Raw genomic sequence first — 22,652 nt, 5'->3', positions numbered from 1 at the left:
TAAAAATCATTGGGGCTTATATTTTGTGCTTTTCTTCTAATATTTTTCTAGTAATTTACTATTTACATGGTTTTATTGAAGTATAATTGACATACAACAAACTGCACGTATTTAAAGTGTACACTTGGTGAATTTTGACATAAGCATAATTTGTGAAGTTATTATCGTGACCAAAATAATGAACTTATCCATCAGTCCCTAAAATGTTTTTGTGCCCCATCATAATCCTTCCTTTTTCCCCTCCATACTGCTTCCTCAAGCTCCCCACCTACACAGACACATACACACACACAAACACACACCCTCTCCAGGGTAACCACTCATCTGCTTTCTGTCACTGTAGATAAGTTTACATTGTCTAGAATTTCACGTAAATGGAAACTTACAGTATGTACTCGTCTGACTTATTTTGCTCAGCATAATTATTTTACGATTCAACCATGTTGCATGTATCAGTAGTAGATTCCTTTTTATTTCTGAGTAGTATTCCATTGCATGAATATACCACATTTTTTTTTATCCATTCACCTGTTGATGGACATTTCAGTTGTTTTCAGTTTTTGACTATTACAAATAAAGCTGTGAACATTTGTGTACAAATCTGTATGGAATGAAATGGCTGGGTCGTGTTGTAGACGTATGCTTACAGTAACCCATTTTTATCGTATTTTGCAAAAGTGTTAGTCCACCAAGGATTGGACATAAAACTGTTGCTTCACAAAATGTATTTTGAGAAGTACTAGCCAGGGAGATGTGCAAAAAACTGGATGCAGTGGATCCAATCATCCATTGTTAGGAGAACGGATTATTAAAATGGGGTATATATTTATTCAGAAGACTACTTTATAACAATGAAAATAGATGAACGATAGCTACACTAATCAAAATGGATAAATTGTAGGAATTTAAAGTTGAGTTTAAAAAGCAAATTGCAAAAGAATGCCTATGGAATGATTCCATTATACAAGTTTTAAAAACAAACCATATTAAATAATATGTTATTTACAAATTCATACATATATGGTAAACTATAAAGAAAAGCAAGAAAATGGTAAATACAAAATTTAGGATAGTGCTTACTTGGGGAGGGGTTGGGGTGCAGCGAGGGAGATAGGATGGGTAGATAGAAGCTTTTGAGGCTAATGGGTCATGGTCTATTTCTTAAACTACAGAAATTCATTTTGATATTATTTTTGGTACTTATATTTTGTTATAAATTTTCTCTTGTGTATATTCAATATATAACAACAAAATTGAGAAAAATCTGTGAACAGTTGAAAAAGGAGTTTGTTAAGCAAGACAGAAGGTACCAATTATGAACCATCAAGGATAGAAAAAAATCCAGGCTTTAAGTAAATATATATTTGAATGATAGGCTATTAGGGATTACATTTGGAAAAATCAGGGGCATTAAACCAAACTATCATAGAATATTTAGTTAAGAAGTATAGAAAATATGGTATGTTATTTATTAGAATGATGCCTTGTAGCCCTGTAGTATGATGATTAAATCAGTTAAGGATATGTGGTAGATGTTTTAAAAAACCTATGGTCACTCACATCAAGTTAAAAATGCATGTTTTTAATTTTTGTGATAAATGAAAAATGGCTTACAGAATGAAAAATCAGAATCAAAAATTGGTAATGAAATAACCTATGTTTCCCAGATGTATGGAATGTATAACTGGGTAGGAATTAGGTTAAAAAAGCCAGAAAAAAAAAATGGGGGAAGTTAAGAAAGAGTTGAAATTTCTCACTAAAAGAAGATAAAATGGATTTCTTTGATAAAATCAACCTTAGGGCCTATGCCTTGAGAAATTTCTGTGTTTTGTCTTTTTACATTTTTAATGGCTTAATAAGAAAAAAGATACATCAGAGTTCCCTTTCTGGTAAGAGGTTCAGTATTTCAGAAATGTGTGGGGAGCTGCTCTCCATGGAGAGGGGAACGGCCTGCTGAGTCATGCACAGGCCTGGGAGAACCTTCACACAGGGACACAGCAGCCTGTCAGTGTTGGGTGGGGAGAGAGGGTGGGGACTGATATTCATAAGCATTTACTGTGGATTTTATTTATACCTCTTATCTGATATCCTTACCTTTTAGACCTAGTCTGTTTTTACTTTTTTAAGGTAGACATTATTATGCATTTTCCACATTTGGTAACTGAGACATAGAAATTCAAAACCTTGCCAAAGATTTCAGAGGAGGCAGATTTAAACCCAAATACATTTGATTCCAAAGCTCATCTTTTTCCTACAATTAATAGCCAATACTTACAGTGAACTTACTGTATTTGTACCAAGAACTGCTCCAAGTGATACACAGATTTTCTCTAATCCTCACAACAACACTATCAGATAGAAATTATTATCCCCATTTTACAGATGAGAACACTGAGGCACAGAATGTTAAGTAACTTCTTCATTGTCATACAATGAGTAAGTCGCAGAGTTGGTCCAGCTCAGGAGCCCATGTCTTTAACCTCTTTTGTCTCTTATGAGTACCTGTGCCTTTCAAGGATCAGGCTTCATTCTGTCAGGGAAACCTTATGGCTCCTAATAAGGTTTGAGCCATGTGAGTCATGGAAATGGATTTCTCCCAGCTGGGTAGTTTTGGATTGTCTCACTTACAATGATCTCTTCTTTTCTAATTGGACCGTACCCTCTAAGACACTTTGCTGCTGGAATATAGTGGTTTGGGAAATGTTTCTCAGCCAGTTCAAACAAGTTTAGCTAGTTTATTCCTATTTTTTGTGTGTGTGCTTTATGAGATCCTTTGGGCTCATTGTTTTTCTCAGAATAAGAATGAATCCTTAGTAGAGCTTTTAGTCCTCTTAAACTCTCAAACTTCATTCTTTAACTTGGACTTTCCTTAAGACTTAATTTAAAACAAATGGTAATTAAACATCATTTAAACCATTGATGGGATTATAACTCATATCCTTCCTACTCCAAAAGTATTTGAAGCAGATTAAAATAAAAGAAACAAATACAGTGGGGGTAAATACACCTCAAAAGAGTGTAGAGAAAACAGGAGATAGTTATACCAGAAACTTAAGGGTATTTTAGTTCATTGCTACAGAGCATTTAACGCTGAATTTCCTGGCAGCTGAGGCAACAGAGAAATACAGTTGGTCAAATGATTTTTATTATATGTTCAAAGAAGATAAAGTAGTTCCTTGGGGAGGATGGGTTTTAGTGATAGGCCAGTTGACAACCCTTTCCTTCCTCCAAGTTAAATTATGTCTAAATATTCCCTGGAGCACTCAGCTCTTAGTGCTGTAGTGGAGAATTTAAGGAACTGCCTCAGATAAGTCTTTAAAGACACACCGTGGCTATGCTGTAATTCTTGCTTAGCAACACGTCAGTTTAGCTTTGCTCCTCTGGGGAAAGGCCAGGTTCTGGCTCACCCCCTCCTTTGTTTGAGTCTCTACTCAAAGGTCACCCCCTTCTCTGATCGTCCTCTCTAGATGAGACTCCCTCTGTCCACACCTGCCTGACTATCCCTGCGCTGTCCAACACGGAGGCCACTATTGATTAGATTACATAAAATTAAAAATTTAATTCTTTGGTCATATTGCCACATTTCAAGAGCTCATTTGCCACATGTGGACAGTGGTTACCATACTGGACAATACAGATATATCATTGCAGAAGGTTCTATTGGGCAGTGCTGTTTTATACTCTTACTCGGGATTTCATTTTCTTTTTAGAACTTTTCCAACATTATGCCACATACTTATTGATTTATGTTCCACTAGAATGCTCCCAAAGGCAGAGATTTTTTTCTAGAATATTCCTAAATCCTCAGTGTCTAAAGCAGTGCCTGTTACAGTTCTCTGTAAATACTTACTGAGTGAATGAACAAACGAATGAATAAATTTTAGTATTTCAAATAAGAATATTTTGTCTGGTGTCCTCAAGTGACCTAATATACTGTTCTGTCACAATTTTTAAGATGAAAGAATGAAGATTCTGTAACCAAGGATCATATTTTAAAGATAATTTGATATTATTAAATATACTAGCCGAACTTTTGTCCTTCATATTGTGAAGGATAATAAGCATGAAAATTCCACTTAACAGTTAACATATTGTCCTGAACATGAAGGTAAAAAAATACCAATTTTCTTGGGATTAAGAAGTCCTGGGATTCCCTGGTGGCGCAGTGGTTGAGAATCCGCCTGCCAATGCAGGGGACACGGGTTCGAGCCCTGGTCTGGGAGGATCCCACGTGCCGCGGAGCAACTGGGCCCGTGAGCCACGATTACTGAGCCTGCGCATCTGGAGCCTGTGCTCCGCAACAAGAGAGGCCGCGATAGTGAGAGGCCCGCGCACCGTGATGAGGAGTGGCCCCCACTTGCCACAACTAGAGAAAGCCCTTGCACAGAAACGAAGACACAACACAGCCATAAATTAATTAATTAATTAATTAAAAAAAAAAAAAAAGAAGTCCTGTGAGTCGAATGAGAAAGCAAGGTACTTATTATATAGCTAAATTGACTTACACTGGCATGTAACTGAAAGCAACTGTGATACAATGCGATGGAATATATTAAAGGTGATAATTGTGCAGTTATAGCTACACACATGATAGAAATCATAATACATTCTAAAATTGTATAGAAATGTCAGTTTACCTCAGTTAATTTCAAATAAAAATTATTCATGAAATGACTGCAGTGCCTAAAAGGAATTTGCTATCTGAACAAAATATAACTAGAAGCATGACTGCCCTAGGTTTGCCTATAAATAGACAGCAAAGCTAGTTTTGTGGTTTCTGCCAAGTGTGCAGCTTCTATAGCCTTGGAAAAGATTGTTTCTCATCTCTTGGGTCCAGCTTTGTTAGGAGATACTAGGAATGGTGGTGGAGGAGGGAGGTACCAGGCAGAGCCAGACAGGTCTGGTAAATCAGCTTCAACAATTAGCCAAATGACAGTTGTCAGTTGGCTGTCATGCCCAATTCCAGTTACCAACAATTAGGAATTTGGTAAAGTAGGAGTGTTTTCTCCTTCACCCTCCCTTTCTAAAATGCAGATATTTTCTGTAGTGTTAGTTCTCAGCGGATTTGCAAATGCAGATCATGGGGCATCTGTAGCCTGTGCTGGATTGGTATTATTTTTCTATTTCAAGTAAAAAAAAAAAAAAAGCACCATGGTAAATGTCCTTGGATAACCTTGCATACTTTCAAATCAGGTCCAGTGAAGGGCCATGTTCCTCATAAAAATAATGACTAACTTTGGAAACCCCTATGTTCAGTTAAGTTTTCTGAGCTGCAATAAATATGAATTAAGGATTCATCAAAATGTTTATATTTTCAATTTCAATTCTTGACTCTACTTTGAAGATCTATTCTGTGTATATGTCTGAAATTTTTTATTTCCTTTGGTGCAGGATCCAGAGTACAATTCTTAAAACTTTACATCAAGGCTGGAAAGATAAATTCACTTGCTATTAAGACATTAGGGGTTGTTTTAGCCACCAAGAGAGCATTGCCTATGTGCTGAGAATAATGTGAGACCCATAGGTTGCCTAAGTCTGTTGATCTTACTCAGGCAGAGTTAAGAAAATGACCCTGTGAAAGTTTTCTGTTACATAGATGTGGGAAAGTAGTTGTGAAAAAGAAGCAAGTTGACGTGCTTGACACAGAGTTCATGATAATTTGAAATTTTACTATTACTTAAGCATGATAGTCAGGGTTCCTTTGCCAGTGTGAGAGTCTACTGAAGACGTAACCAGGTCACCATGGGGAGATGTGCTGCCAGATGTCTCCCCTCCAAAGATTTTTTAATGGGTAATGAATTCAGAATTGACCTCACAGAACCTGATCATCACTGATAGAAAAGCAAGGTAAACATCACCTCCGAAGACAATTTTTCATCTGTTCATGAATCTATATGCTTATTATCACATGTAGAAGCTTGGCTACTCAAATAAGAATTTCTTTCTGTCCTGAGACTGAGCAAGCCAAACACCAAGAGTATTCTGCTCTGTATAGATGAACATCAATACTGAAATATTTCTTTCTCAGTTGATGTTTAGGAATCATCTGTTGATTTTGATCCATGTAGAGATTCTAAGAAAGATAGTTTATTGAGACATAGGCTTGCAGGTTATTAATTTTTTAATTTTCTGTTTCTGTAGTATAACTTGGAGATGAATACCAGATTGTCTTTAAAATCACTAAATCATGCTGTCTCCTCTTAACTTTATGATGTCCCTTTTAATGATTAACACAAACCTTTTCTGCCTTCAAGTTTGTAACAAGTGTGAAACTGAGTTTCAGAGGTTAATTCCAGCCTTGTTTCTTTATGACCTGTACATAGTCCAGAAGCATCATTTTATGACACTTAAAATTTAAAAATGTATATCACATCATAAAGCCATAGCACTTCTAATTGAATAGTGACCCTTTGGTGTTCAAGTACACATGTTCTTTATAACTGTATGTGCCAGTATTTTATTAGATCTATCAAATCCTTGAGGGCAAAGACTACATTTATTTACCTAACTTTTTATTTTGAAATAACTCTAGACATAGAAAAAGTTGCAAAAATACTACACTGAATTTCATGTACCCTTTACACAGCTTCCCCAGATGTTAACATCTTACATAACCATAGTACAGTTATGGAAACCAGAAATTGACATTGCTACAATATTATTATCCAATATAAAGAATGTATTTCGGGACTTCCCTGGTGGTCCAGTGGTTAAGACTTCACCTTCCAATGCAGGGAGCGATATTGTAACAAATTCAATAAAGACTTTTAAAATGGTCCACATCAAAAAAAAAAGAAAAAAAAGAATCTATTTCAGTTTTGCCAATTGTCCTACTAAAGTCTTTTTTTCAGGTCAGGATCCAATCCAGGAACCCATTCTGCATTTAATTGTCATATTTTCTTAGTCTTATCTAGTCTGGAGGAGTCTTCCTCTATTTCTCCTGACCTTAATACTTTTGAAGAGCCCTGGCCAATAATTTTGTAGAATGTTCCCGTTTGGGTTTGCTTGATGTTTTCTTATAGTAAGAATTGGCTTACTCATTTTTGGCAAAAATACCACAGAAGTGACGCTGTTCTCCCCTCAGTGTGTTATATCAGAGGGTACACGATGTTAGTATGTCTTGTTGCTGCTGAGCTAACTTTTGGTCACTTAGTTAAGGTCTGCCAGGGTACTCCACTGCACAGTTACTGTTTTTCCCATTGGAATTAATAAATATCTTGGGAGGACATGCTTTAAGACTATGCAAATATCCTGTTTCTCATCATAGTTTTTGCCTATTATTTTATATTCCACTGATAATCTTTACCTGCAACTATTATTACTTGGTGTTTGCCAAGTAATATGCTGATGTCAAGTAATGCTGATGTATTTGATTTCTATTAGAATTAAATGATTCGAATCCTACTGTAAAGAAGAGCTATTCCTTCTTCTCTTATTTATTCAGTTATTATATCAATGTGGACTCATGAATATTTATTTTATTCTATGGATTATAATTCATTACTATAACTATTTTGTTCCCCCAAATTATCCCAGACTTGGCCCTTGGGAGCCCCTTCATGTAGGCTCTTGTGTCCTTTGACATATCCACATCATTTTTTTAAAAGCATTTTGTTACTTACTCTTTGGCACCACATGATGCACCAAGTTCGTTTTGCTACAGTCAGAGACTCCGTCATTTCTTCAAAGAGCCCTAGTTCTTTTAATTGGAGATTGATATTTAGAAACAAAATTTGGCTGCAAGGTTTGCTGACAGAGCTAGGAAATCTGTATACACACACACACACACACACACACACACACACACAAGCACCTTTCTCTCTCCATCTATCGACCTATCTCCCTATTAAAGACTATCCTGATAATTCTAATTACAACCCAGTACCACTGGTTTCCTTCTAGACTTCTCCCTTTCCTTATTTGTAATGCCTTTCTCCAACAGGGAGAAACCTGTCTTTCATTATCCATAATATATTTACTTATTTCCTCAGCCCTAGTATACATGTAAAGAATTTCAGAATTGCGACTCCATAATCCCTGTGAGAAACAAATTTACTAACTATACTATAGTGTTTGGGTACAGTTCTTTTTGTTTTTAGCTTTACTGTGTATAGCAAAAATACTGATTTCCCAAATCAGGTTATATCTTTTCTTCTCAACCCCTTTCAGTGTGGTCCTGTTCTTCATTTGCAGTACAGCTGGGTTCATTTGTTACTATTTGTGTTCCATTTGGGTACCTGGACACATAGAGGCTGATTTTCATTATTATTTATTTGGGAGGTATGTGAAACCTTACTGTAGTTGTATGAGTCAGAGCGATATGAAAAGGCATTCTCAGAAAAGTGTGACTCCTATGAAATGTGATCCCTTGTATAGCATTTCATTCCCTCATTCTTTCTACCCCATACCCACTCACCCCCCCCCCCCCCCCGTAGCTTACCAATTTCATTACTTTCTGGCTTATTTTTCTGTATTTCTTTTTCCACGGATATGTTTTCTTATACATTGATTGCATTTGAATGTCTTTTTGTGGTACCAGGCAGTCTGAAAGCTGTTTGGTGATTTTTCTCTCTTAAGGGTATTGTTCATAATTGGTATATTCTTACCACTAATGTATTAGAAAGCTAATGAAACTATTATTTTCTTTCTTGAAAATTTTTTTTTGGATTTTTTCTGGAATGAAAATGAGAATATGAATTTTGAAGGGCTCATTAGCACTGAACTGTCTCTTCCTTAAAAAGATTTGTCCAAAAAATGGTAACATAAAACAAGCAGCAATGTTTTTCAAGTTTTAACCTGTTATATATATATTTTAGCAAAATACGTAAAATTTTTCTTTCTCCTTAATTGAATTTGAATTATTTCAAGTGTCAATGAAGCTGCTAGCCTGTTAGATGAACTATGTATTTTTTGCTTCTGGAAGTCTTGCAGAATACCTTTTCTTTTACACAAAGTAAAACAAATCATGCTCCCAAGTCTGTTGAATAGTGCAGTGGTGCATTTCACTGTGTGCTCATTTTCTTTCCAAATCCTCTGCAGGCATTTGGGCAGTCCTTCTCCATCCACCGTAAGGTTGCTGAGGATGGAGAGACTCGGGAGGAAACGCTTCTGCAGGAGTCAGCATCGAAGGAAGCTTACTATCTGGGGAAGATCTTGGAGATGCAGAACGAACTAAAACAGAGCCGGGCTGTGGTCGCCAACGTGCAGGCAGAAAATGAGAGGCTCACAGCCGTCGTGCAGGATCTGAAGGAGGTAAACAAACAACAAACATACTCCCTGTGAGAGAGAGAAGTAAGATGAAATTCTTCCTAGGAGAGAGGAATAAAACTTTTTCTCTAATTAGAGGAGCTGTATTAAACAAGAAGCACTTGATGCCGATGCTAGCAATTTTTCTGCTTTTTTAGTGAAATGACAGCTTGTTCTGAGATGAGCTTTTCTCTCTCTTATTGTTCGTTAAGAATTAAAGTCTTTATTTACTGAGTACTTGGGAATTGGCCTTGCTATTTCTGCAGAGGTGTCTAAAAACTACAGTGAACCTAAGGTCACTTCCTCCCCTTTACCTGTTTCAATACAATGTGGAGAGGAACGGTTGGCTGTTATGCTCGGTGTCAACACTAATTCAAAATGAATGTGGTGTTAGCACAGGACTCTCCTCACTGGGGAGAGAGATCCTGGCGGAGTGTTCTGAGGGGTCTTACTTAGAGTCTGGTGATGCAGAACCATAAACTCTTTTTCTGGCTGTAGACAAGCAGCAAATTACAGCTGGTGTGAATCAGGTTAGGAGCCTTCTTCAGTCCCCGGGCCCTCCCTGGACTCACTCTTTCCCTTCAGCTTTTCACATAGCAGCGTCATATGCCAGATAGTTTCAGAGTGGCAGAGTCATTCTGTCCTGGGGGAAGGAGGTAATGTTGGGGACAGAAATAGCCAAAAGCAGCTTCATCCACCAAACCCTTTTAAGAGCATTTTTGAAAACTTCATATTAAGTCGTTCACTCCATTTTTTGATTAAGAAAGCTATAGAGGAGGTGCAGATTTCCTCTAATTCCTACACCAGTGCAGTGGAGGTTGACAAACAAATGCCGGGTCCACTACCAAGTGGGCTCATTAACTGAGCGTTTGTTTGGGTTTTTTTTTAATTTATTTTTGGCTGAGTTGGGTCTTCGTTGCTGCACACGGGCTTTCTCTAGTTGCGGCGAGTGGGAGCTACTCTTCATTGCGATGCGCGGGCTTCTCATTGCGGTGGCTTCTCTTGTTGCGGAGCACAGGCTCTAGGCACGCAGGCTTCAGTAATTGTGGCTCATGGGCTCAGTAGTTGTGGCTCGCGGGCTCTAGAGCGCAGGCTCATTAGTTGTGGCGCACGGGCTTAGTTGCTCCGCGGCATGTGGGATCTTCCCAGACCAGGGATCCAACCTATGTCCCCTGCATTGGCAGATGGACTCTTAACCACTGTGCCACCAGGGAGGTCCCTAACTGAGCATTTTGATAATAGAAAAAGGTCAGATGAAAAAATTGTTTGATATTGTGAAATATAACCAAAGTAATCCACTGATACCTTTCTCTTGAAATTAGTGACATATTAGAAATAAAGTTTCATTATTATGACATATAAGTCATCAAAATTTACTGGAATTCAATCAATAATTTACATTTGCCTGTGTCCATATTACAATGAACTCAGTGAATATTGACAGTAAGGTTTCTGCTTTACCTAGTTCATTGTCTTTGCACATGCCCCAGATATAGAAATATGACTCTGGAGACAAAGAAAGGAGCCAACCAAGGGGAATTTAGTGTTGGGTACCAAAAAGAACATGAGAGTTTTCAGGATGCCCTGCCTCATTTCCCTCCACTGCAAATGATTGTTAAAAACCAAAGCCCACCTCCAGTTCTTCATTTGATGCATCTGTATGTGCTGGGTTTTCACCATCACTTGCTTATCCTTTGGAGTACCAGACCTCCTCCTCCAATTGGACTCAAGGTCATATAGTGCCATAGGCCACCTTCTTGGATTAAGCAAAGCCCAGAACATCCACAGGCCATGGGCAGCAGGTTCACGGGGCAAGTCGGCAGAGAGGCTGTGATATGGGCAACCTGAAGGCCACGGGCACCCACATGCAGATGGTTTGTGTAGAAGGATTGCAATCAATGAGTCAAGCAGTCTTGATTACCAACTGGATGGATCCTCTGAAAGCTACACAACCCCACTGTGTGCGGCAGTTGCAGCTGAGGAAAGAACAACAAAGGTTGAGGAAAGGGTACCACAGATGTTTTCCTCTTGGGGCAAGACAGTGGAGATTGATGGAGCATCCTCACTTACATATGCCATGCTTGAGTGCAGTTTCCAATGAGTACATTTATGATAAGCAGCAGGAGTTGATTATTAAGAATGAGGATGCACGTTAGGAATAAACTGAGGCCGCAAAGGAAACAAAATGCTGAGAAGCCCTTCATTCAGATCAGTTCTCAAATTTCACTGAGCACCAGAATCACCTAGAGAACTCATCAAAACACTAGTCTTGGGCTCCACCCCCTAAAATTCTGATTCAGTGTACTAGGTGGAACCCAAGAATTTGCATTTCTAACAAGTTCACAGCAGGTAGAGACCACACTTTAAGAACCACTAATTTAAACTTCTTTGCCTGGCTTAAAGCTGGGCATGGGAGTATCATAAGGCTCACAATGTGGGGAATTGCTGAATGATCACTTGGTTATAATCCTTTGATTTCTATGCATTTTCAGTACTTGATTTGCCGTAAGAGAATAACTTGTTACGTCCAAATTTATGTATTTTTTAAATCTAAAACAGCTCAAGGCAGTCTAGCCGTTTGGATTTGTCAATAACTAAAAGAAAAAAAAAAAACGGGTGGTCAGTTTCCTGGTCTTCTATGTGCCAACAATTTATCTGTTAATATTCTTTCTGATGGGCTGAAAGCTAGTGAGTGGTATTACTACATCCCAGAGCCCTGCTGTTTTTCATGCAGACCTTGTTTTAATGTCGCTAATAAAATTATTATTAGCATGTAGGGCTGAGGACATTTGTAAAAGGAGAAAAGGAATAAATTCTATTTCTTGGTATGTTGATACAGACTTTTTTTGATGGCTGGTGTTAAGTTCAAATCCAAGATTTGTTTTTATTGTAGGCTTAGTTTTATTTGTCTTTTTGTATTCTGGGTATTGATTGGTGCATAGTGACTGGAAGAGAGATGATGAAACAGAAAAATCATGACGTGATGGACCATGATAAATAGACAAGGATAACCAATAAAAAGCGTAGTAAATCATCAGCTTGACAGATGCTGTAGGAATTTTTTTTTCTTTTTGGCCGTGCTCCACGGCATATGGGATCTTAGTTCCCCTGACCACGAATCGAACCCGTGCCCCCTGCATTGGAAGTGTGGAGTCTTAACCATTGGACTGCCAGGGAAGTCCCTGTGTGAATTTAATAATTTAATTAAAGGAATTATTTTTATTTACTAAAAGGACTAATCTCTAATTTCAGTAGGATCATTGGTACTGGCAAAGGTGCCCGTGTGTGTATATGTGCTGTGTGTGTTATGGAAGCTTTACACTCATATTTGTGCACACGCATGTACGTGTGTGTGTATTTAATTCCATAGCCAAATTCTTTTCCATATATGGTACGTATAGGACAGTATAGTAGAAAAAATGGAAACATTTCTGAATTAGGTATTAGAAAATCAATATTCTAGTCTCAGCTCTGCTAAAAGTTTTAGAATTATACTCATGGTATTTGTTAAAGATTAGTTTAGTATATAGTAAATACACAATAAACATAAACTATTATCATTAATAACTTTCTGCATCCTCCATAAAGCTATTGTTGAAGATATCATTTATTATGTAGATCCATATTCTTAGGTTAAAGAAACATTAGGTAAATACCTCTTTGAATTTATTGCCTTGAAAATTCTTTCCATTGAGATGTGAATCAGGTGGTAGGAATTATAGTATGTTTTTATTATTGCTTTGGTTGTTAAAAACCTCCAGCACTATGTGTCACTGTAAAACCTAACTTAGATTTTTCATATAATTCTCATTTTTAAACATTTTCATCAGCCTTATTGTATATGTGTTCCTAATGGTAAACTGCTTTAAATAAGATTTTTAAGTACAGGGAGTAAAAGAAAAAGTGTCACCCAATCAAAGAACCAAATCGGAGTTAATCTTAAACAAGTTAGGTGTTAATCCTACAGGTCTAGTAACAGGCAGGGGATGGGAAGGGGGGAATCCTTGGGTGACCTTGACCGGCATCATTTCGGTGAGAGCTAAATGAGAGCGGATAGATTACTGTAGTGCCTAAGCAAATATTGAGTAAACAAGTTTGAATTTCACTTTTTTATCTTAACATATAGGTCTAAAATACTAGAAGATATCCTGAATTTCACTGTATAGCCATGTCACTGTAGCTACCAAGAGCACATGTTTCCCTCTTCTGAATCTTTCCTCAAGTTAATGAAATTTCTGGCACAATATATGAAGCTTTAGTACGATAGCTAAATTTCTAACTTGTTGGTAACATTTTATTAAGATATGGCCATTTTATATTTTAAAAGCTGCTTAATCCATATGATCTTTATCACATTTGAAGCTCCATTTTTTTCCCTCATTGGAATTTACAACCAAATTTTATAATACAGCAGCTCAATTTTCAGGAATCGATTATAGCCACGTCTATAAACTTTTAGGCCATGAAGGCACCTAGTGATTATTTGGTAAAGCCTACTCCCAGATCAATAATTCTTTCTCCAGTAACCTGGAATGGTCATGTAGCCTTTACCCAGACACTTCCATCACTACGGAGATGGTAAACTATGAGTCCTTCCAAGGAAGGGACTGTCTTTTGTTTGTCATTTATCTTGGTATCCCCAGGACTCAGCACAGTGCCTGGTCAAAAGCAGACATTAAAAAAAGAATGTTTGTTGAGTTGAACTGAACAGAAATAACATACTTTAGGAGTTAGCTACCTCTGGTTTGAATTCCAGCTGTGCCACTTACCAACTGTGTGATATTGGACAAGTTACTTTTGTTCTATAAGTGTCACTTTCCTCACTTCTGACATGGAGATGGTAATACTAATGTACAGGTCCTATGTCAAATGCCGTGCACAAAGGAGATGTTAAATTACTGTTCATTCCTTGTCTTCCAGCTCCCTCCCAAGGCTGCCCATCCGGTTGCTTGGCAGCTCTAATTGTTAAACTGCCCCTTTTTGTGCAGTGAAAATTGTAATTTTCACCAACTGGCAATATTCCTAGCCTCTGGATCTACAGAGAATACATTTTTTTAGTTTTCTATTCCACTTGACAATTTTAGCCCATGCCCAACAGCTTCAAATATTTGGAAAGAACTATCTTGTCTTCTCTTTTTCAGACTAAACATATCTAGATCCATTAGCACTTCCTCATGTGACATGGTTTCAGGATGCCTCAGCATCCTGTTTATTACCTTCTTAGACTGAGATCCAGTGTCTCTTAAAAATGTGTCTGCTTTTTAAAAACAGACTATTGACTGTCTTTACCCCATTGGAAATTTTTGAAAACGTGAACTGTTGGATGAAGGGTTTGAGTTTCTCATCTTAGGGTTTTCAGCTTTTTGGATTTTCCACTTTGCAGTCATACATTCATTCATTCATTCAACAGCGGTCTCTTCAGTGCTTGCTGTGAGCCAGATGCTTGGGTGCTTGGAAGCATCAGTGAACAAAAAGTCAACAAAGAGTGGTTGTTTTCAATGTTAAAACAACTAAATGTGTTCAGAAACTATTTCCTTCTACTCTTTAGTATCTGTGGAGATAGTGAGCTGTGTTTTAGACAACACATACTATAGATTGAATGTTTGTGTCCCCCAACATTCATACGTTGAAACCTAATCCCCAAAGTGATGGTGTTTGGAGGTGGGGCCTTTGGGGGTGATTAGGTCATGAGAGTGGAGCCCTCATGAATGAGACCCTATAAAAGACACCGCAGAGAGCTCCCTTACCCCTTCCACTATGTGAAGACACAGCAAGAAGATGGCCATCTATGAACCAGGAAGTGGGCCTTCACCTGACACTGAATCCGCCAGTGCCTCGATCTTAGACTTCCTAGTCTCCAGAGCTATGAGAAATAAATGTTTGTTTAAGCTGTCCAGCCTATGGTGTTATTGTTATAGCAGCTCAAATGGACTAAGACAACATATAACATTTTGTACAGTAAATTACACTCATCTTAGTCTCTCATTAAAACTACAGATAGGTGGTACCTGCTGTGACTAAGCAAAAAACATCTAAACAGTCAGATTAGATGCCATGGACCTCAGCCACCAGCACATAGTCACTTTATTTAAGGAGAGTCCTTCAGCCACTCCTTAAAAATCAAATTGCTTCTACTGCATAAATAGGTGGTTTGGTAATAGTGTGGAATTAGAAATCAGGAAATCTGAGTTCAGGTCCTAACTTGACCATTTTACTAGTTGTGTGATTAAACTTCTCATTTTCCATATAAACATTATAATAACACCTCTCCTACTCCTCATGATTTTTATGAGGAGAAAATATTTTTCATGAAAGTGCTTTACAAGAAGTAGAAGACTATGTAAGTGTTATTTATTGTTTCAAAGTTTGTAATTGGACTTATTCATACACAGCAAGACAAAAACAATAAATTTAGAGAGATGTATTGGGGTCTACTGTCAGAAGGCCCCAGCACCTTCTGACAGTAGCAAGAAGTAATGGCTGACACCCTGACACCAAAAGAAGAAACGACACATGTTTAAAAGCCAGTAGGTTGAAAGAGGAGAGCTGTCTGGGTGCTCTGACTATCAGTGTAAATAGCCTTTCGTACCTGGCTGGTTCTCAAGAGGGTCACTGCATTATTTCTCAGTACAACATCGAATGTGCTTACTGATGGGGAGAGGTTAAACTATTTAATTAAGTCATCCAATAATCACAAAGCTTTTCTTATATTCTCTGAGGTTTCTGGTTGAATGATTGGTCATTGAGAGCTGTGTTTACACATAGCTGAATGAAATTGACACTTCCAACTGAATGATGATTTTCCTGCTCTATAAAGGCATGGCTTGGCTATAGCTGGAAAGTTATTTCCCTGGCATGTCCCAGTTTCTACTTGTTGGGAATGGACCTCACACCTCCCTGGAATGATGCAAAGTGTCAAAACAGTGAAGAATTGTCACTCTTTTTAACTGATTTAAATAACTAACAATAATATCATAGCTAACATTTATGAGAGCTTATCATGTGCCAAGCACAATACTCAGCATCTTACATTCATTATCTCATCTAATTCTCTTAAACTTACGAGGCATGTACTGTTTCTATCCCCCCTTTACAGATGAGGCAGAGAGGCTGACAACTTGCCCAGCAAGCAGTCAGGCTGGTGTCCTAAACCAGGCAATCTGACTCCAGAGTCCCTGCTCTTAACCATGTTAGTGCCTGCTTATTTGTTTATTGATTCCACTGGAGAGAGCTTTTTTGTCAAAAAGTTCTTTCCAGCACTTGCTGAGCTGCAGTAAACAAACATCCCTATTAACATCATAAAGGAATTTGAAAGCAGTTTAACAATATACAAACAATTCACCTTTGACTAATTGTGTTTTTGTTTTAAAGATTGATTGATTGATTGACTGCTATGTTGGGTCTTCGTTTCTGTGCTAGGGCTTTCTCCAATTGCGGCAAGTGGGGGCCACTCCTCATCGCGGTGTGCGGGCCTCTCACTATCGTGGCCTCTCTTGTTGCGGAGCACAGGCTCAGTAGTTGTGGCTCACGGGCCTAGTTGCTCCGCGGCATGTGGGATCTTCCCAGACCAGGGCTCGAACCCATGTCCCCTGCATTAGCAGGCAGATTCTCAACCACTGCACCACCAGGGAAGCCCAATAATTGTGATTTGATTGTGCCTTTGGGAAAAATAATTTACATGAATGGGTTTGTTTGTAGGATTAGTTTAAAATTACAGGCTCACAGAATTTTTTTAATGTATGTGCGTATAGTTCTGTGAATTTTAACAAATAGAGATTCATGTAACCACAATTATGATGCAGAAATTTCATCATCCCCAAAACCTCCCCCTGTGCTGTGCTACTCCTTTGATACCCTTCCCCACCCCAGTCTCTGATAATCAGTCATCTGGTTTCTATCACTATAGTTGTGTCTTTTCAGGAATGTCGTGTAAATGGAACCATACGTATTTAACCTTTGAAAGTGGGTCCTTTTCCTCAGCATAATGCCTCTGAGATTCATCTAAGTTGTTGCACATCAGTTGTTTCTTCTTTTTATTGTCAAATACCACTGTATGGATATACTACAGTTTGTTTTTTTTTTTAATCAATTCACCTATTGAAGAACATTTGGGTTATTTTCAGATTTTGGCAATTACAAATAGAGTTGCTATATACATTCATGTACATTTATATTTTTATGTGAACGTTAAGTGTTCGTTTCTCTACAGTAGATACCCAGGAAAAGTGGAGTTTGTGGATGCAGATGTGGTATGCTGGCAGATGTGAATGCGGAGAGTCTTTCCAAGTCCTCTTCAGGTTGCTTCAATTTTCTCACGAAGGAAGCAAGGCCAGCAGCTGGCAGGGAAGATGGCAGAGGTGTTGGGGATTTGAGGAGAGAGAAGTGGTGAGATAATCACTTAGAAGAGTGAGTCACTAAGGTATGATCATAGGAATGAGCAGCTGAAGCAGGAGAAGGTCCCTCAAGAGGAGAAATTCCAGGAATTGAGATCACCTTTGTGCATATTAAGAATGCCAGAAATTGAGACCAGGAGTTCTGGAGACATTGGCAGTGAACCAGGAGCTGAAGTCTTAGAGAAATAAGGAGGAATGAGTTGGTGTTTACTAAGTGACAGTAACAGTGCTGAGTAGTGGGCAGTATGCAGTGTCTATGCCTACCCTGCTGCTACCTTGTCCCCCGAGGAAGTTACTGTTAATTTGTTTTGTTTTAATGTACATTTACTAACTTAAAAAAAAAATCTCATGATGACATGAGATTTAAAGCAGAGGAAGAAGAGGGTGAATTTTCTGAAAGCAGCCATGCGGAGCAAGAGGGGCACCCATCTCACCTTTAGGCCTGTACTTGAGAGAGTTGCAAGGGAAACAGTGTCCCCAAGGGAGAATCAGTTTTCCATTAATCGAGGAGTACATTATATAAATCTGTAAAATCACCATGCCTGCTATAATCCCATATGCTCATAGAGTCAGTGAATATTGATTAAAATGCATGCCTTGTTGTAAGGAGTGTATACATTTAATTTCTCTTTTTAAGGGTTGGAAATAACATTTTTCCCATGATTGGGAAAGTTGGGTGGTTGTATTTGTCAATGAGAAATAATACAACAGCTTTTGAATAGCTCTCAAAACAACGTCAGTTGATCTTAGTCAAAAATATCTTTAGCCTTTTTGAGCTTATTTTGGGCAGGCAATAAGGACCTGCATCTCCATAATCCCAAACATTCTGGGGAAAACTTCAAAAATGAAAGCATATGTAAATGTTTCCAACATCCAGATGTTGGACAGCATTTGGACACAGCTTCAAAATAGTACCATTTTCATTTGTGACTCTCTGCCTTAGACAATGAGAAGGGGCATAAACTTCTGGCCTGATATGACAGTTGCATCAACTTCCTGTGTAATAGCCAGTCACTAAACTAGTGCCAAATGGAGAATTAAATGGGAAACTGCAGGGAAGGTCAAGCTAAAGTTAGAAATGGTGAGAGAGCTTTGATTGGGGCAGGATGCAGAAATGACAGTTCTGGAGCTGACATAGGTTAAAAAATAAAAATCTGTTTTTAAAGTATTCATGTGTAGTTTCTTTACTTTTTTTTTTAAAGGTAATTTTTATCAGTTATCATTCATCATTTAAAAATAGTAAGTAGCAAAAGGCAGCCTACTTTTTAAAATGTGTGGTATATACTTGGCACATATATCATATATATATGGATTATACATATGGATTTTATATATATGGAATATATATATATATATATATATATATGTATATATATATATATGGATTTCTTTCCTTTCCTCTCTCCCTTACTCCTGCCCTTCCTTCTTTCCTCCTCTTACCTCCCCTCCCTCCCTTCTCTTTCCTATCTTGTGAATTAGGGTCAAACACCAGCTTTCTACCTCTTGGAACATAAAAATAAAGATCTGTGCACAATCCATTTTGTACACACTGATTCTTGGACTAAAAATAGCTTGATTCAGTTTCAAACTTTTTCTCCTACCCGAAGCTCAGATTTTGCTCCCTGTGCGGACTGGGTGGAAGGAAGAGTAATGCACAATCGGCATTTCTGCTAGAATGCTTAGTGGACAATTTTAATCGTTTTTTACATCTTGACCTCTTTCCAAAGAACATCCTGGTTGGCAGATCCAGCCTGATTAAGATTCTCTTCAGGTATTTAATTCTCCTAAGGGAATTTAAAGCTTAATCTAACAATCAACGATACCTGAATCTACTCAGAACTTAATTTCTTGAAGGTTATAGGAAACTTATACTTGAACAAGGTAGAAAGAGCAAACTAATGAGTGAGCTTAGTGATATAATGAATTTTGATATGTATCTTGAATTATACTTTTTAATGCTTAATCAACAAAGATATTTTAAAAAATACTATAGACTGAATCATACTAGATGCATTAATATACCCAAACTTTAACTTTCAATTTGAATTAAAGTAGAATGCACCCCATAAGAAAGGCTGTCCATTGGTTACCTACTTAAATAGCTTTCTCATCATCACTTGTTCACTGATATTAAAAGTAAATTAGAAATAGTTTTCTGATAGAGTTTTGGTTTCACTAAAACAATTTTTCAAAAAGCAGAATTATAATTAAACGATCTTTTCTGAGGCTCTCACAATATTCATAAACCTTACTGTCTGTATTACATTTTTTTAAATCTAGAATATTAAAATGTATTTCCTAATGGACTTTGGCACATAATTTCAAATATGCACATTAATAGATTGACACTATTTATGGGCCAAATTATTCCTGTGTTTTGTTGTGGCATATGGGAGAGAGGATCTGTCTAAAAATGAGGTAGAGATTTGGCTACTTGTACAGTGAAGTGGCCAGCAAGTGTTTTCTGGATGGTAAATTCAGTTGTTAGAATGAAAAGTATAAAAGAACCTGAAAGGATAACAATACCTATCTTGTCCCAACTGCTAATGATAATGAAACTGGGCCTTGAGAGTAATAAAAATCTTGCATCATTATTTGAATCAATCTTTCATTGGCAGTGCTTGCCAATGAAATGTTGTTTTACAACCTTTTTTTCTTTTTAACTCCTTAAAGAGTGGTTCAGACATTTTCCCCTCATTGCCACAAAACAAAATACTGAGGAATAAGATTTTGTAGGGTAGTGTTGAGCTTGGGAGGATCACAAACCATTGTAATATATAAGTTTTTTTTGCCTCCCCAGGGATTAATTTTTACCCCCTTGGGGGCTGCTGTAACAAAATACTTCAGATTTGGTGGCTTAAAACCAGACTTGCTGTTTTATAGTTCTGGAGGCCAGAAGTCTGCAGTTTACTGGGCTAAGGTGTTGGCAGGGTCTTCTTCCTCTGGAAGTGCTGGAAGTGTGTCCGTTTCCTCTTCTAGCTTCTAGGACTGCACTTCTTGCATTCATTGGCTCATGGCCCCTTTCTCTACGTTTCAAAGCCTGCGCAGCCTAGCATCTTGTTTCAGTGTCATATTGCCGCCTTCTTTTGTGTCAAATCTTCCTCTGCTTCCCTCTGATAAGGACACTGTGATTACACTTAGGGTCTACCCAGATAATCCAGGATGATCTCTCCAACTCAGAAATCATAACTTAATCACATCTGCAAAGTCTCTGTTACCATATAAGGTACCACATTCACAGGCTCTAGGGATTAGGACCTACATATTTTTGGAGGCTTATCACAGGGGTGATACCACCCCCTACTGGAAATGCATATTCTACACCATTAAGAAAGAAAAAAAAAGAAAGAAGAATAAAAGATAATAAATATGTAACTTCTGCTAGTAATCAATTTTTTATTATATCCCAATCTACTCGGGGCACTTGCCATTAGAACAGAGTATATGTTTAAAATTAGTAAGATTCAGAAGCCCTAGAGTTGGTGATGCCCATCTTATTACGATGCACTAACCCATCCATTTATTTTGCATCACCCTTTCTGCTGGAGCCAGTCAGCAGAGAAGGGCATGAGTCACTCCAAGGTCAGACAGTGTTATTACCTAACTCTTATTGTAATGGGCAAATCCACCATTAAGCTTCAGACTGAGAGAAATACTATTGAGTTGGCAAAAGCTTTTGATGTGTACGTGCAGATAGTCATATGTAACCGCAATTTTTCAGACTCTGTGGCAAAGAGAAATGAAAAATCTGTGCCATACTTTAATTTGCTGCAAAATTTCTCCTTCAGGAATGACCATTCTATTGCGCACCACTCTGTGCCAAACACTGCTGGAAATACCAGCATGTGTAAGCAATGTCTGCCTCTGTTAGACTGTTCAGAGGAATAAAATGAATATATAATTAATTCTAGTACTAGAAGGCACATCTCTCCCCCTGGGCTGCTTCTCTGAGCACAGCTGCCTGAATTAAAACAGGAAACACCTACCTGACATCCTCTAAATACACAGCCGGTTAGAGCCCTCTGAGAAACATCCAGTGGATACCACTTGGCTCTCCAGCCTAAGTATTATTAATTAAAGACTCGATGCCAGGGTCTTCTTTGTTTATTGTAATGGCTATCTTAGATGGCCTTGAAATTGATCAGTTCTCTGTTAACAATCCATGAGTTGTACTCCCATTTGAAATGAGTAGAGGTTATCGTGGAAGTTGAATAATATATTTAATATAATAATAAAGCTTGAATTCAACAAGAATCCTTATGAAGTCCAACTGGATTCTTAATGCTCTGCTCCAACTGCTTTTGGACTTTCCCTGACACATTCTACCGAATCTTGGGCTTAAAAACTGTTGTAGGGACTTCCCTGGTGGCGCAGTTGTTAAGAATCCACCTGCCAATGCAGGGGACATGGGTTTGAGCCCTGGTCCAGGAAGATCCCACATGCTGCAGATCAACTAAGCCCGTGCGCCACAACTACTGAGCCTGCGCTCTAGAGCCTGCAAGCCACAACTACTGAGCCCACGTGCCACAACTACCGAAGCCCACGCACCCTAGAGGCCGTGCACTACAACTATTGAGCCCACGCACTGCAACTACTGAAGCCCATGTGTTCTAGGGCTCCCGTGCTGCAACTAGTGAAGCCTGTGTGCCTAGAGCCCGTGCTCCACAACAAGAGAAGCCACCACAATGAGAAGCCTGGGCACCGCAATGAAGAGTAGTCCCCGCTCGCTGAAACTAGAGAAAGCCCACGTGCAGCAACGAAGACCCAACACGGCCAAAAATAATAAATAAGTAAATAAACAAACAAATAAATAAACCTTTTAAAAAAATAAAAATAATAAAAACAGTTGTATTTGCCCTTAATCTTGGGCAAATAGGACCTGAGCATCCTAATCTTTTTTAAAAAACAGGATTGCCAGAGAATGTTATTGAAGGCTAGTAATATACCATTTCATGCTGGATAAAGCAGATGCACAAAAGAAAAATTGTATTCAGTAAAATTCCTTACAAATTT

General features: G+C 38.1%; 1 protein-coding gene across 11 annotated transcripts in view; it reads left to right on the top strand.

Annotated features, from left to right (window-relative positions):
• The window catches only part of BICD1 (BICD cargo adaptor 1), a gene marked incomplete at its 5' end in the record, with an annotated part of 211,622 nt that overhangs the window by 76,833 nt on the left and 112,137 nt on the right, over positions 1-22,652 (top strand). For 9 of the 11 annotated variants that reach the window (XM_082419717.1, XM_082419713.1, XM_082419711.1 and 6 more), the window contains one exon: positions 9,040-9,252. The exons of 1 other annotated variant lie outside the window; for it this stretch is intronic. In XM_082419717.1, coding sequence (XP_082275843.1) covers positions 9,040-9,252 — 213 coding nt within the window. Of the gene's footprint in view, positions 1-9,039; positions 9,253-16,342; positions 16,376-22,652 lie in introns of those variants that run through there. One more of the 11 variants, XM_082419720.1, reaches the window with a different exon arrangement.

The sequence above is a fragment of the Balaenoptera physalus genome (genome assembly GCF_965194825.1).
Source record: "Balaenoptera physalus genome assembly, chromosome: 13".
In the NCBI taxonomy this organism is placed as follows: Eukaryota; Metazoa; Chordata; class Mammalia; order Artiodactyla; family Balaenopteridae; genus Balaenoptera; species Balaenoptera physalus.
The sequence above is the reverse complement of the archived record's forward strand: the minus strand, read 5'-3'. Positions and strand labels throughout refer to the sequence as shown.